Source organism: Mustela erminea, chromosome 9 (genome assembly GCF_009829155.1).
Source record: "Mustela erminea isolate mMusErm1 chromosome 9, mMusErm1.Pri, whole genome shotgun sequence".
Taxonomy (NCBI): Eukaryota; Metazoa; Chordata; class Mammalia; order Carnivora; family Mustelidae; genus Mustela; species Mustela erminea.
This window is the reverse complement of record NC_045622.1, coordinates 52,020,735-52,035,664: the sequence shown is the minus strand read 5'-3', so window position 1 is coordinate 52,035,664 and position 14,930 is coordinate 52,020,735. Positions and strand designations below refer to the sequence as shown.

Below are 14,930 nucleotides of genomic sequence, written 5' to 3'. Positions count from 1 at the left end.
GCGGCACTGGAGCCGTGCTCAGTGCTCCGGGACTTGTAGTTCTCCGTGGGCTCTTTGCCGCACAACACGCCGAGCGCAAACTCTATCTCCCAGGAGGCATTGCAGTGAGCCCTCCGGCTCCCCGCCTCGCCCCCGCCGGAGCTCCGACCGGCTGGTCTTAAAGGGGACGCGGCCTGAGTGGCGGTTCGCGGGGTGGCCCCCGCTCCGGCTCCTCCCCATTTCCCGCACCTCGCCCCTCCCCACGCTTCGTCCCGCAGCCCCGCAGCCCAGCCGCGACGCGGCTGACTCGGACTCCCAGGGTTCAAGCTTGTGCAGAGCTGGGTGGGGAGTTTGGACTTTGCAGTGAAGGCAGCATCCCTGCCGGCTGGGACCTGGCGGAGGGCGTCCCCACTCCAGGGGGAGCAGAGGACTCGCCCTGACCTAGCCTGGCCTAGCCTAGTCCTGCCAGGCCTGAGCGCCCCGCCCAGGAGCCGGCTCTGAGGCCGGGGCTACCGGGGTCCCAGAGGTAAGGGGGCTGGGGGCGTGTGTGCGGTTGTGGGGAGGGAGTGTCTGCACCCTGGCGGTTCGAGAGCTCTGGGCACGCGCGAAGGACTCTGAGAGTTTGGGGCTGGGAGAAGGGAGGTCTAGGTGCATCTTGGGCCTCGCTGTGTGACCTTGGGCGAGTAGCTGCCCCTCTCTGGGCTTCCACCTCCTTCATCAATTGTATTTGGCGGTGATCCCTCCCTCTCCCCCAATACAGTGAAGCTCACCGGCCTTTCGTGGGGTCCGTAGCTCCAGCCTGGGCTGGGCACCAGTGCAAGGTATAACTGAAAGGAGGGGTGGGTCTAAGATAGGGAACAAACTGGGGGGCCAAGAGGTTGCAACCGCTTAGCATAGGCTTTTGCTCTTCTCAGCATCCTCGCTCGGGCGTACTCCCCCTACAAGACTTGAGACGGTGTTAGCCTAGTGCCCGCCCTTCCAGAAAGCCTGGTGTGGGGGTGGGGACTTGTCTGTCTTAATTATGTGAGGGGTGGTCCCAGAAGGGATGGGTGATTGTGGTGTGTTCCTGAGAAGGGAATATATGCTCTCTCTCCTCCCATACCCCTTCAGTTCAAGAGCAGTTGCGTTTTACCAGTAAAACCCTTTCTTTCTTTCTAGGAGACAGTTTTGTGGCCCAGACGAGGGCCTCTCAGTAGGAGGGCAAGGAGATCCTTCCCAGGGCTGCCTCGGGGAGAAAAAATTCAGTTAAAAACATTCAGAGACAGATGCTGCTGTCCAGAGAGCTGGGTCGGGGGTTGCTGGGAGGGACATCTAGTGCTCCCCAGGCGGAGTCAGAGGAGGTAGATAGGATATAAGGGTCAGAGAGGAGAGGAAATGGGCTCCTCAGCTCTTAGGTGCTGAGTTGGGGCTTGGAGGGTCAGCTGTGCTCTGGAGTAGGGAGAGGTTGAGTGAGACCTTCTGAAGCCCCTTCCCTGTCCTATGAGATTCTGGGGAGCTTTTGACCTGAATGCTAAACAGGAACAGTATTTGTTTTCTTTTCTTCAGTTTTGGTTGTTTGAGTCATTTCTAAATGGCTGAATCCTCACTCAGTCCTGTCCAGTGACCTCTGTAGGGACCTTCTTGGTTAATTTTGAGTCTCGGGGATATGGATATGCGGGACCAGACCTGGCAGAGGAGAGGGCAGTGACTGAGCCAGTCCCTGGAAGGTGCTTTCCTGGTGATAGCTTTAGTTTTATCTCATCTTGCTGTCACATTATCTCCCAATGGCCACTTAGCACTCCTTCACTCCTGTGCCTGGTCCTTTGCTGGGCACTGGGAACAGATAGGGGATTGGAGCTCCTTCCAAAGGAGATCCCAGCCTGGTGAGGGAGATAGATTCAGAATCTAGTGACACTGCTGAGGGAGGAGAAAAGCAAAGAGGGCCTTGGGAAGCTCAAAGACTTGGACTGCAGGGGGCTTAGGAAATGCTTCCCAGAGGAGGGGCATGTGACCTGGGCCTTGGAGGATGAGTCAGAATTTGCCAGGAGAGTGAGAAGCCTTTCTCAGCAGAGAGGACATCACCAAAATGTGGCCTGCAGGAAAAGCCCACTGCCCATATTCATTCAGATTTATCACCAAACAGTGTTTGTCAAGTTCATGTTCACCGCTGTCCCCCATCAGCCAAGTGTCTCAGAAAGGGCTGGAATAGCAGGTTCAGGAGTTCGTATCTTATGCTGAAGGGGCTGGGGAGCCTTGAGAGTTCTTTTTTTTTTTTTTTTTTAAAGATTTTATTTACTTATTTGACAGACAGAAATCACAAGTAGGCAGAGAGGCAGGCACAGAGAGAGGGGGAGGCAGGCTCCCTGCCGAGCAGAGAGCCCGATGCAGGGCTCGATCCCAGGACCCTGGGATCATGATCTGAGCCGAAGGCAGAGGCTGTAACCTACTGAGCCAGCCAGGCGCCCCGAGCCTTGAGAGTTCTGAGCAGAGAATGGTAAGATGGAGCTTATCATCTAATGAGATTAATCTGATGATGTTCACAGAGTGGGTCACATAGACCTGGAAGGGATGAGGAAGCCTGAATTGGGGCCCAAGGTGGGGGGGAAGGTTATTGGACACACACACACACACACACACACACACAGTGCTTGGGGGTGGTGGAGATGAGTCAGGCTTCACCATGCAGGAACAGAGACCTGTCAATACATCGTGGAAATGCGGAGGGTCATCCAAAAGGGACAGATAAAGGGATCTGGGCCTTCCAGGGAAGGGATCGTGATGTTCCTATATTCTTACTGTGTGCCCTGGAGCAGACTGGGTGTTGCTGGAACACTCAGGCTGTCATGCCAGGAATGAGAGGTATAAGCCAAGGGCTCGGGGGAAGAACAGCAGCACTGGCTGGGAAAGGATAAGGGGTGGTCAGGTGATCATCTCCCATTTGGGGGCTCAGAGACTCAGAACAGTGAAAGAGAACTTGCCTCAAGGCTGCGGGCACCATGGGGCATAGTGCCTGGGCTAGATTCAAAAGTTGGATTCTAGGGGCACCTGGGTGGCTCAGTGGGTTAAAGCCTCTGCCTTCAGCTCAGGTCATGATCCCAGGGTCCTGGGATCGAGCCCCACGTCGGGCTCTCTGCTCCGCAGGGAACCTGCTTTCTCCCCTCTCTCTGCCTGCCTCTCTGCCTGCCTCTCTGCCTACTTGTGATTTCTCTCTCTCTGTAAAATAAATAAATAAAATCTTTTAAAATAAATAAAATCTTTAAAAAAAAAAAAAGTTGGATTCTATTCTGCAGAACACAACCTCTACTGGAGGATGGATTGAGGGAGAGAATGAGGAGGTGGGGTTAGAAGGCTACTGCACTAGTCCAGGCAAGAAGTAAAGAGGAGCTGATCTTGGGGGCTGCTGCAGCTCTGGGGGGGATAGTGGAAATACTAAATTAGCAGTGAGGGATGAAATTCCTAGTAGAATCAGTGAGATCAGGAGTGTGTGTCTGTCTTCTTGCTTGACAGTTTCTGTTTCCCCACTTGGTGCCAGATGGCCCAAGAATAGACTCATCACTGCCCCAGCCCTCATCTTTCTTATACCTCGTCCCCTTCTCTGTCACGGCTGAAATGGTCCCCATTTTCCAGGTGAAAAAGCTGAGGAGCCTGGCAGGGACTCACCCAAGGTCACCTGGTGATCCAGAAGCAGAGAACCTGGGTCTCATGCTTTTCACGCAGGCTCTTCTAATAGAGGATACGGTGCTGTGTGCTGCTGCACGCTGCCGAGCTCGGTGCGGGGCAAATGTGTCTTAGGGCAGAGCCAGTGTTGACAGGCCATCTCCTTGTCCAGAGCCTGGAGGAGTAATCCACCCTCCCAGGAATGCTGATGGTCTGCAGCTCCCTCCACCAAGGAGACCAAGTGCAGGTTCTTATCCCACTGTCAAGGCTGTGTCCCTCTCCCATGTTGATCCTCCACACTCCCATGTGTGCCCTAGGGAAATCAGGCCTTGTCCTGCCTCCCTTCTGTGGCCTGTGATGAGGTCAGGTGAGCTCCAAGCCTCTAAAACCCTTTTGCATGAATGCACCCAAGATAATGAGTGGGTTTAGTTGGTGACTATGGTGACAGCTGACCTCAGACTGCCTGTGTGGGAGTGGGGGCAGGTAGGCAGGGCTTGCCTGAAGTGGCTGGGCCATAGACTGCATGGAGGCTGCATGGCTGGCCTGGGAAATCACAGCTCTCACAGAAGGGCACCACTGCCAGGCCTCTAGCTGCCAGGTGCAAAGGTGTCAGGTAGAATGGTATGAAATTGCCAACATCTGCTCCTTTGCTTTCATGTGGTTAAACCTGATATCACTTATCCCCATTTTAGAGAACAGAAGAGAGGCTCATGATGTGATTTGCTCAAGGTAACCTAATGAGTTGCAAGACTACAAAAAAATTTTTTTTTAATTTGACAGAGAGAGTGAACACAAGCAGGGAGAGTAGGAGAGGGAGAAGCAGGCCTCACCCCAGGACCCTGGGATCACAAACCGAGCCGAAGGCAGACATTTAATGACTGAGCCAGCCAGGTGCCCAAGACTAGGATAAAATTTGCCTAAGTTCACACTAGAACATAGGGCTCAACATTCCTAGTCTTTCTTTCCACTTCCAGAACATTCCCTAGCCCCAGAACTCCATTTCTGCCTACTGCCAGGTCCTTTTCCTCCACACACGATGTCAATATCCCATCGATGAGGGTTTCTTCTTGACTGCCTGAATAACAGGATTTCTTGGCATCCTGGATTGAAAGTTAAGTCCACTAGCCTGGAGGGCAAGATTAGGGGTTTGCAATGATGGTCTACAAGGGAGGTTGGTCACAAGCACTGCCTAGGAAAAAGACGACTAGGGATGAAGGGAGACCAGTTTTTAAAGACCTGTTCAAAGGTCTTTGAGATTATGCCTTGCGTTGGCACACTTGACCAACATGTGCACCTCCACCACCAGACCGTAGTTCCTAAGGGCAAGGACTTGGCTTCTAAAGTGAAGGGGACTGATTCACTGAGCAGTTCCCTGTGCTCAGCACCATGCCAAGGACTTTATATTTGCTTTAACAACAACCCTGTAGGATGGAAAGACTCAGAAAGCATAAGTAACAGGGATGGTAAGCCGACTCCATTTCCAGATGAATCTCATTCAGAGTAAAAAGAGTTGAACACACTATTCCAGGAGGCTTGGCGTGGGCCCTGGGCATATGAATTTGTGCTAAGGTAGCAGGTGGTTCTGAGGCAGCCAAACCAATATCTGGGAACCACTGATCTGTACTCTGGCTTCACCCCCAGTAATCTCTGAGATGCTGGCCATTGAGAAATAAGTCCTAGTCCCAGCCACTTCAGGCAAGCCCTGCCTAGTTCCTTGGCAGCATGAGGGCATGGGGGACAGACAAGCAAATGGGCCCATTGCTCTTAAGAAATGCAATAACGGAAGCTTGGTCTCAGCCAAGAGCTTAGGAGTGTCTCCACAGGATCTTACACAGAGTCTGGGTCCCACAATATCTGTGGTTCTGAATAAAAGTTTCTGGCCCCTCACTTAGTAAATGTATGGTTTGTCTTCACACCAACCCTGGGTCCCAAGAATAGTTTTTATTGAGCCAGTAAGTTTAAACAGCTGCTGTATGCGGAGCTTTCTATAAGGTCCTGCCTAGAGTGGGGTCATACAAAGAAAGAAGGGGCCCTGTCTTCTTGGAGCTGAAAGTTGGATATTAAGAGAATAAGCTTTACCTTTGTGACCCAGCATGAGCATCAGAAGCAAAAGTGGGTCAGCTGGGGAGAAAGGCTTCCAGGAAACTGCCTGAAGGGAGAGGAAAAGCAAAGGGAAGGCTCCTGCGGTCAGAGGAATAAGGTAGCAGTAACTCACATCATATTTTGCATTTGCTTCGGCAACAAATGCATACTGTGTGAACAAAACGGATGTGGTTGCTCCTCAGGAACCTGTACGGTATAGTGGACGAGGTTGACTCCAGCCAGGAAATCATGATAAGTGCCGTCATGGGGGACATGGTGCTCTGAAATTGTTAACAGACATGTCGACCCAAACAAAAAGGTCAGGCAAGGCTTCTTTGAGGAAGTGAGTTTGAGCTGAAGTCCGCGGGGTGAGTCAAGCAAGGAGGGGAGGGAAGAATGTCTGCAAAGGGCACAGCGGCAGGGAGAACACTGTGAGTCAAGAGTGAGGGGCTGGTGTGGGCTCAGGCTCAGGGGAAGGAAGGGCCTTGCACGTGCAGAGCTGTGGAGCTAGGCCTGAGGAGGCAGGGCCAGGCCACAAACATGTTATGCTCTGCTTCATGGGAGGGAATTAAGATGCAGGTGGCTGTAGGATCGGAGGGTGAGGGATGATTTCATGCCTGTAGGTCCAGGGATGTTCTAATTGAAGACAGCCCATTTGAGGTAAGCTTTGAAGGAAAACAGGAGTTTGTCTGGCTGTGTGAGTGGGAGGGAGGTGGTGGTGGAGGTCTTGGGAGGTAGGATGTTTCAGGCTAAAGGCACAGTGTATTCAAAGAACTGGAGCCTTGGAAAGATGTAGATCACTTGGGAAACAGCAAGAAGTTGATTTGGGGCAAAGTGTGCAGAGATCTCCCCGTTGATCCTTCCTTGGGATCCTAAGCCTGCCTGCCCTCCCTCCTTGGAGGTGTGATTTTGTGTGTGTCTCCGACAGGACAGGACTTGGCCAGCATCGTGGACCACAGCTTTTATAACTGGCTTCTACCAGCGCATGAATGGATGAGGTCACCAGGGAGGCCTGGGGAGAGGACAAAAGAGTGGGGAAAGGGGTGCGTGGAAGGTTCAGATATTGCCTTCGTGAGATTAAAGGCGCTCATCAGCAATAACCACAACCCCCTGGGGGCTCATTACATGCCTGGCGTTACGCTTTACTTCATTGCAATACCTCCGCATGAGGCATCCTCGCCCCCTTTCCCAGGGGACGAAACGGAGGCCCAGAAAGGTGATTGCTCGCCCCAGTTCTTGGTGCAGGGGACCACTTGGGGAACTGGATCTTTTGGGCCGAGCGTGACCCTGCTCTCTGTCTCCTGCAGCGTGGCGTCATGGACAAGATCCTGGAGGCGGTGGTGACGTCCTCGTACCCCGCGAGTGTGAAGCAGGGGCTGGTGCGGCGCGTGCTGGAGGCTGCGCGGCAGCCGCTGGAGCGGGAGCAGTGCCTGGCGCTGCTGGCTCTGGGCACGCGCCTCTACGTGGGCGGAGCTGACGAGCTGCCCCGTCGCGTGGGCTGTCAGCTGCTGCACGTGGCCGGCCGCCACCACCCCGACGTCTTCTCCGAGTTTTTCAGCGCGCGCCGCGTGCTTCGCCTGCTGCAGGGGGGCGCTGGCCCGCCGGGCCCCCGAGCGCTCGCCTGCGTGCAGCTCGGCCTGCAGCTGTTACCTGAGGGCCCCGCAGCGGACGAGGTGTTCGCGCTGCTGCGGCGGGAGGTGCTGCGCACGGTGTGCGAACGCCCGGGGCCCGCGGTCTGCGCGCAGGTGGCGCGGCTGCTGGCACGACACCCACGCTGCGTCCCCGAAGGCCCGCACCGGCTGCTCTTCTGCCAGCAGCTGGTGCGTTGCCTCGGCCGCTTCCGCTGCCCGGCGGAGGGAGAGGAGGGCGCTGTGGAGTTCCTGGAGCAGGCCCAGCAGGTGAGCGGGCTCCTGGCTCAGTTGTGGCGGGCCCAGCCTGCCGCCATCCTGCCTTGCTTGAAGGAGCTGTTCGCCGTCATTTCCTGCACAGGTGTGTGTGAGGTGGGCCCGGGGCCGGGGAGGGAGCGCCTGCGCGCCAGGGGACGCTTGGGCGCCGGCCGGGGGATTGTACGTGCAGGGTCTTGTGCTTGGCGTGCCTGTGTCAAGGTATGACGGGGTGGGGGTGTGTGTATGCGTTCGCACTTAATGCACAGGTCGGGGAATGAAGTGTTCCTTCATTAGCAGGGCTCTTCTGAGCCCCTGCCATGGGTCCCATCCTGTGGTGGGTGCTGGGCACATATGGAGGAGCGGACCCAGATCAAGCTGGCCAGGAGGAAGACTGGGGCTGAGCGGAGACAACAGAAAGGCATAGGGGGATGTCATCATGCCCTTTGGGTCAGGTGGGTTTCGTAGAAGTGGTGACTTCTGATACAGGCTTTGAGAGCTGGGCAACAGCAGGGGCAAGGTGTTGAGGGCAGGCAGGGGCGAAGTTCTGGACACACGATGGAGCCTGTACATCTCAATTCTGAAATGTGAACTTTTGGTCCTCCATCGACAACTGTTGAACTTGGACTACAGTTATAAATGAGCGAAATAAGATCTGTGCCTTTCCTGATTATAGGGTTATTCAGTTGAAAGGAAGAGAAAGCACCTGGCAGGAGAAAGAACCAAGCTCCCATGTATAAGCCCTTATCCATTTGGACAACACATTTTGATAACTAAATGTTCTTTTTCACCTCTAGGCCTTTGTGTGGTTCCACCTGGAATGTCCTCCCTCCCCTCCGGTCAAACAGCCTTTCTATCTGTTCTTGCCAGCTCCATTGTTACCCTTTCTTACAGACCTTGCCTATATAGGTGCAGATTGGGTGAGGGGTGGGGTCAGTGCTTTTGTCTGTGCTCAGACAAAAGCCATGGGCCCCAAAGCCATGAGTTAAGGTGGGGAGGTGGCCCCAACGTGCTCTTTGCAGAAGCCTAGTCTAGTTCCTTGGCAGCATGAGGGCATGGGGGTTTGCGGGAGGTGAGGAGCCTACCTGCCTTGCTAAGCTCATCCCAGCCCCCACACCATTCCAGAGGAGGAGCCGCCTTCTAGCGCCCTGGCCAGTGTGGTCCAGCACCTACCGTTGGAGCTTATGGATGGTGTCGTCCGGAACCTCAGCAATGATGACAGTGTGACAGATTCTCAGATGCTCACTGCCATCAGCAGGTGGGCTGAGGACCAGGTGGTGGTCAGGTCTCTCTCCCTCCTTCCACTGAGTGGGATTGCTGGGCTAGATTTAGTGTCATAAGGCCCAGGACCTCATGCTTTTTTCATTCATCCACCCTTTCTTGAGCCCTGCTCAGTGCCTGGCCCAGGGCTGGATGTGGGAGATGAAAAGAACCTTCCTCGAGCAGTGCTCTCAGGTTGGGTGCCAACTGTGTGATCCTGGACAAGTCAGTGAACTCTCTGAGCCTCAGTTTCCACCTCTGTAAAGATGGTATAAGAAGTTGTCAGGGTTCTATGGAGTCATACTGGAAGCTGCAAGTATGTTACAAAGTGTTTTTTGAGTTTGGCAGGTGTGATAAATGGAATTTGGGTGGTTTTTAGCTCACAGCTTTTGCACATTCCCTCACTTTGTTTGAATGTCGTTGTACTTGTGATCTAGCCACACCTGCCTATCCAGTGATCCCAGAATATGCTGCCTTCCCTCCTGCCTATAGGCCTTTGGCTTTGTAGAACCCATTCACCTGGCATGCCTCCCCCACCATGCTTTCCATACCTGTGTGCAGATCTAACATCACCATCAGGCCTTCCAGGAATTTTTGGTTTTAGTTCTTAAAAGTGTGGGCTCTAGAGGCAAGCTCATTGGGTGCAGATCCTGGCTCTACTACTCTTGCCTGTGTGATTTTGGGCAAGTTACTCCACTTCTGTAGTCCTCTGCTTCCTCATTTACAAAATGTAGTGTAATTGAGTCCACCTGTGGGGTTGTTGCAAAGATTATATAAAATGAGATAATACATGTAAAGTGTTTAGAGCAGTGATGGTAGCCAGTGTCATCGTAATGACTATTGCTTTGGTCTCTCTTTATGAGTCTAAAAGTAATGATATAATGCCATTTTCCTGGGCACGAACTATGTGGTAGCTTCATGCTCTATGCACAGAAGCATTATCTTGTGGGGGTCAGTTAGGTTAATATATGTAAGGCAGATGGAGTGGTGCTTGGTCCAGAGTGGATACTATTAGGGTTAACTATTATCACATCTTTTAATCATACAGCAACTCTGTGAGGGAGGTTTTGTCCCCATTTTACAGAGAGAAACTGAGGCTAGAGAGGGTGACTTGTTCTAGGCCACAAGCAAGGGTTTGCTGGAGCCAAAGCTACTTCCAAAGGGGAGTAGTGCTGCTTCTGCTCTTGGGCCCCATGGTTCAGGCAGGGACAGCTGAAAGCTCCATTCTGCCCCTGCAGTCTAGTGTGTGGGGTGAGGTTTGGGGTGTTGAGAGTATGCTTAGCTGGGAGCCCCAGTCTCTGCCAGATGCTTGTGCTGGGCTCATTTGCAGTTCTCAGAGGTGTCATATCCATCTCACGGACCCCTGTGCATGTGTGGGTCAGTGTGGGGTCTCAGGACATTCTAGCTTATCCCTGGGCTACTCCCATCCAGGCATTGGGCCACCCCGGTCCTTGTGTCATTGTTGCTTTCTTCTCTAGGATGATTGACTGGGTGTCATGGCCCCTGGGGAAGAACATTGACAAGTGGATCATTGCACTGTTGAAGGGCCTGGCCGCTGTTAAGAAGTTCAGCATCTTGATTGAGGTTTCACTCGCCAAAATTGAGAAGGTTGGTGGGCCCCTGTCCTAGCCCTGGCTTATGGCTTTTTCCATTTTGCTCTTGCCGGGGATAGTATGGGTCTGGGAGGCAGAGCACTGGGGCTCCCACCCAAGCTTGCTGTGACTCGGGACAATTCACTTTACTTCTATGGGCCTTAGATTTCGCCCATTCATTCCTCTGCTCATTCAAGAATGTGTTGGTCTATCTGTCCCTCTGTCCCTCCCATCAGATGTCTGTCTTGCTATCCATCTGTCCATCAGCCTGGATCTGTGAGTCTGTGTTCTTGGTTCTGCATGGGTCTACTGCTTCAGCTCTAGTGTGTCTGACCACCTCTTAGGTCTGTGGCTGCACTTGGCATCTGGGGTCCAGGCCTGGGGAACTTCTGACCAGCTTCTCTCTTCCAGGTTTTCTCCAAGCTTCTGTACCCCATTGTCCGGGGAGCTGCCTTGTCTGTCCTGAAGTACATGCTCCTGACCTTCCAGCACTCCCATGAGGCCTTCCACTTGGTAAGGACCCTATGTGCTGCTCTGAGGAGGGGTGGTTCTCCATCTCCCACTGGTTTGTTTGGCTGGAGTCCATTCATGCTCTCTCTATTGGGGTTGGGGGTTTGAAGCCCAAGACCTTGAAGTCCTGGACGTTAGGACTGAAGGAGACTTGAAACTCCGTTTTACAGATAGGAGACGAGAGAATGTGTATGGCTTCGCCACACGCCCACAGTAGAGTGACAGCCCTAGAATGATGATGGCTAATGTTGCCTAGGACCCTGCTGTGTGCCAGGCATGGTACTAAAGACAGTACCTATACTGACTCTTAAGTTCAGCCCTAAGAGGGAGAATTCTATCATTTTTTCTGATTTTTAACTGAGGAAACTGCAGTTTAGGGAGATTAAACTACACACAGTGTCTGGGACAAGTGATATAGGAAGATTCTAAGTTTGTGTGAGTGATACAGGAAGATTCTAAGTTTGTCTGACTTCTGACCTTGTATTGTTCTGATACACCCTGCTGCCGATCAGCACCAGGTGGCCTGGCTTCCAGCCCAGGGCCTTTTCTGTTATCTTTGGGGCCATCCCTCCTGAAGGACAGCCTGTAGTTCTTGTTGGGGAGGAAGGAAGGGCTACCCTCTTGCCTTCCTTTCCCTAGACCTGACTTACAGATGGGACCCTAGATTTCGATGGCTCCTGCTCAGGACAGAAATTTCATGCTTTCCAATTTGCTGCAGTGGGAAAAAGCATAGAACCAGGCTTTGTGGTACTGGGGGTTGAGTCCCATCTCTGCCGTTTGCCAGATGTGGTGACCTTGGACCAGGCACTTACCTCTCATGTTTGACGTGTAAATGTTTGGTGAAAGAATGGTGGTAGAAGGAAGGGTAGCCCTTGTCACTCAGGCCTCAGGCTCTCCTGGCAGGCCAGTTGCCTGTGGCTTAACAGCTGGGGCTTGGGCCCAGGCTATGCCTCAGCTGTGAGGAGGGAATTGTTTATTCCATTTAACAGATGAAGAAATGGAGGCAGGATATCCAGGGTCACATGTCTTGTAAAAAGAGTCCCTTGCCTGCATAGCGCAGAGTTCTATGTAGGCAAGAGGGATGGTGGCCAGGTTCTCAGACATCCCTGCCTTGAGGAGCTCCGGGTATTTTCATCACTGACCACCAACACCTGTCTTGCGTTGTAAATGGTACTGAGCCTAATCCTGCTCTGCTCTCACAGCTCCTCCCTCACATCCCGCCCATGGTGGCCTCTCTGGTCAAGGAGGACTCCAACTCGGGGACCAGCTGCCTGGAGCAGCTGGCGGAGCTGGTCCACTGCATGGTCTTCCGGTTCCCGGGTTTCCCAGATCTCTATGAGCCTGTCATGGAGGCCATTAAGGTGAGTGACGTTCTCCCCCTCCTTCCTTGCCCTGCTTCAAAAAGGGTGCCAGCTGGGGCCTTGCTTAAGCCCGCAATATAGGTTAATGGCAGCCCCCCCCCATCATTTGGTCTCTACCTGTGTCCTCACTTCCCCTCTCTCTTCCTGTGCTTCAGGCACTCTGAGCCACCTGCCCTTTCCGCAGATGGTCATTGCTCAAGATTGCGCTTGGCCTTTGCATATGCCATTCTCTCAGACTAGAAACCCTCCTCTTGTTTCGCCTGCATATCTCCTGTTCCCATCGAGTCTTACTGATTAAGGCTCTGCCCAAGTGTTACCTCCCTCAGAAAGCCTTCTCTGACAACTGTCGATACCCTTCCATACCTCAGGCTGGGTGACTTTTTTGGGGCTCCCGCAGCTCCCACATCCCTTTGTCATGTGTTGTCACTGTCTGCCTATGTCTGTTTCCACCCGCACCCCCCACCCCCTGCCCAAGCAGGGATTGTTATAAGTGTTCACATGGCTTTACTGCTGCCCTGCTTTGTGCCAGACCCAGGCTGGGAACTGGGGACATAGGCACGAGGCAGCCCAAGTTGCCTCCACTGAGGAGCTTGTAGCCTAGCGGGGTGACAGGTTTGCACAGAAGTAAGGAAAGTCCTGTGAGGAATGAGAGAAGGGAAGGATCATCTCCAGTTAGAGGAGGAGGCTACAAGGATGAAGGGGCTTCTGAGCTGGGCTTGCTAGGTTGTTAGGACAATAGCTTTTGTGGGTAGTGCCACATTTGACCATGTTTTCCGCATATTTTGTTTTTTAATGCTTGTAAGATGCAAGAAACAAGAAGCAGGTATTGTTGTTGCCCGAATTTCGTAGACGAGGAAAATGAGACTGCAGAGGCTTGGTGACTTGTGCAGTCATGGAGGTAGTGAGAGACACACACAGGCAGGGTGCGTGGTTGCTGAGCCCTTTCCTCTCGTGTGATACAGAGGGCAGGTCTGGGCGTGGGTGAAGGATGTTTAGGTAGGTGGTGGCCCTTACAGAACCTGTGATCTGACTTCCATTTCTGTAGCACAGCAGATAGGTAATGTGGAAAGCATCCTCCTGCAAAGCACCTAGAAATGCTTGTTAAAATATAACAAACGTCTTTTTAAGTACATAGCTGAGCTTGCAAGAAAGTAATGGGGAATCCCCAGGGGCCAAAACGGAATCGAGAACTGGAATCCAGAATGGTAAATGAGGGATGATGCTCTCGTGCCCTGTGGTGGGGAGGGAGTGGGGAGTGTATAACTGTAGTCACTAAACAACTTGAACTTGCAGGGACAGGAGGTGATGCTTAGGGCCTGCTCCCCTTGGGGCATTAGCAGTAAGAGGCCTATGTAAGTCAGGACCCAAAAAGGCTTTTGCTGTTAGTGAAAGAGTGATCTGGAAAAAAAAAAAATACATACATGGTCTCGCATAGATTTCAAGGAAACTTGTCTGGCTTAGTCTGCATTCTGGATTGGGAAAAGTGAAATTTGTCATCATTGGCCTGCTCTTGTGGGTTTAGGGGTTCAAGTTCTCATTGTCTTTGGGGTTGTGGGACCCCTAAACTCAGGCATTCACATTAAAAGTAGTTATGAACTAGTAATACCCTAGAGTTGCCTTGTAGAAACAGAAATGAAAGTGCTTTCAATTCACAAAGATAAAACTCCACTAAAGATGAGTTTATAATCCAAAAATTATAAAACACAGAAGGGAACAATCTACCACGAGTGAGAGTCAGTTGATAACTTGAAACAAAACCTCTGGCATTTACTTAGATCATCTCAGGTTTTCCAGCTTTGCAGGGGAATGCATTTATTTTTAAATGGAGAACACCTATAAGAGAAGCCCGTCACTGGAGGTAGATGAGCAGAGGAGACAGGGCTTTGACTTGCTGGAAGTGACTGTTACTGTTTCCTGCTAGCTTCCTGCTAGCTCTGGTGGGCAGGGACCATGTCAGGATTTCTGTGCCCAGCAAGTATCTCTGTGATCTCTGAGTGAATGAATGTGACTGTCGTGTGAAAAATGCAGTTGTGGAGGCATGAGCAAAGAGGAGGGAGCATGGCCTTGCACTGGGCACTGAGGGAAACCCACACTGAGTGAGACTTGGGCTTTTCATGCTAGGGTCTATAGCCCGATCTGGGTGACAATGGATCTGTAAATACCGGTACCACTAGGTGCAGGCAGCAAGGTATAGAACACGTGTGTACCCCACTTGAGATCCTGGAATGTCTTCTAGCGGGGGGCTATAGGAGTGAGGCCTTGAGGGATGGGAACTGGGAGAATGGGGCATCCGCAGGTGCGTCCAAGGGAGAGGCGTGGGAGTGGGAACGTGCAGTTTGTCAGCGGAGTAGAAGGGACGTTGGAAAGATCAGACCGGAGGGCCTCAGACCAGACCAACTCTGCTTCCTCTAGCATATATGGGCCTCTCAAACCTTTCCTCCAGAGTACTGGAGCCCAGAAAGGGGCTGCTTACACCAAGCAGGCTGACACAAGCTCAGTATTTCTCTGGAATCTCCTTTTATCTCTGAGATTCAAGTACATATTTTATAAACATTTGTTTTAAGGCAGACATTTTTCTTCCTTGAATATTAGAAAATGTGGCTCCAGGGAGATGTGCTACGTTTGTC

The 14,930-nt window shown here is 52.4% G+C and overlaps 1 protein-coding gene across 1 annotated transcript in view; it reads left to right on the top strand.

Annotated features, from left to right (window-relative positions):
* The first annotated feature begins 17 nt into the window (after nt 1–17).
* USP35 (ubiquitin specific peptidase 35) overlaps nt 18–14,930 on the top strand; it is a 51,069-nt gene continuing 36,156 nt past the window's right edge. Inside the window, exons 1-6 of the mRNA XM_032356732.1 lie at nt 18–505; nt 7,005–7,686; nt 8,706–8,838; nt 10,319–10,448; nt 10,844–10,945; nt 12,145–12,303. Of these exons, the coding sequence (XP_032212623.1) occupies nt 7,014–7,686; nt 8,706–8,838; nt 10,319–10,448; nt 10,844–10,945; nt 12,145–12,303 (1,197 nt within the window). The 5' untranslated portion in view covers nt 18–505; nt 7,005–7,013. The remainder of the gene's footprint in view (nt 506–7,004; nt 7,687–8,705; nt 8,839–10,318; nt 10,449–10,843; nt 10,946–12,144; nt 12,304–14,930) is intronic.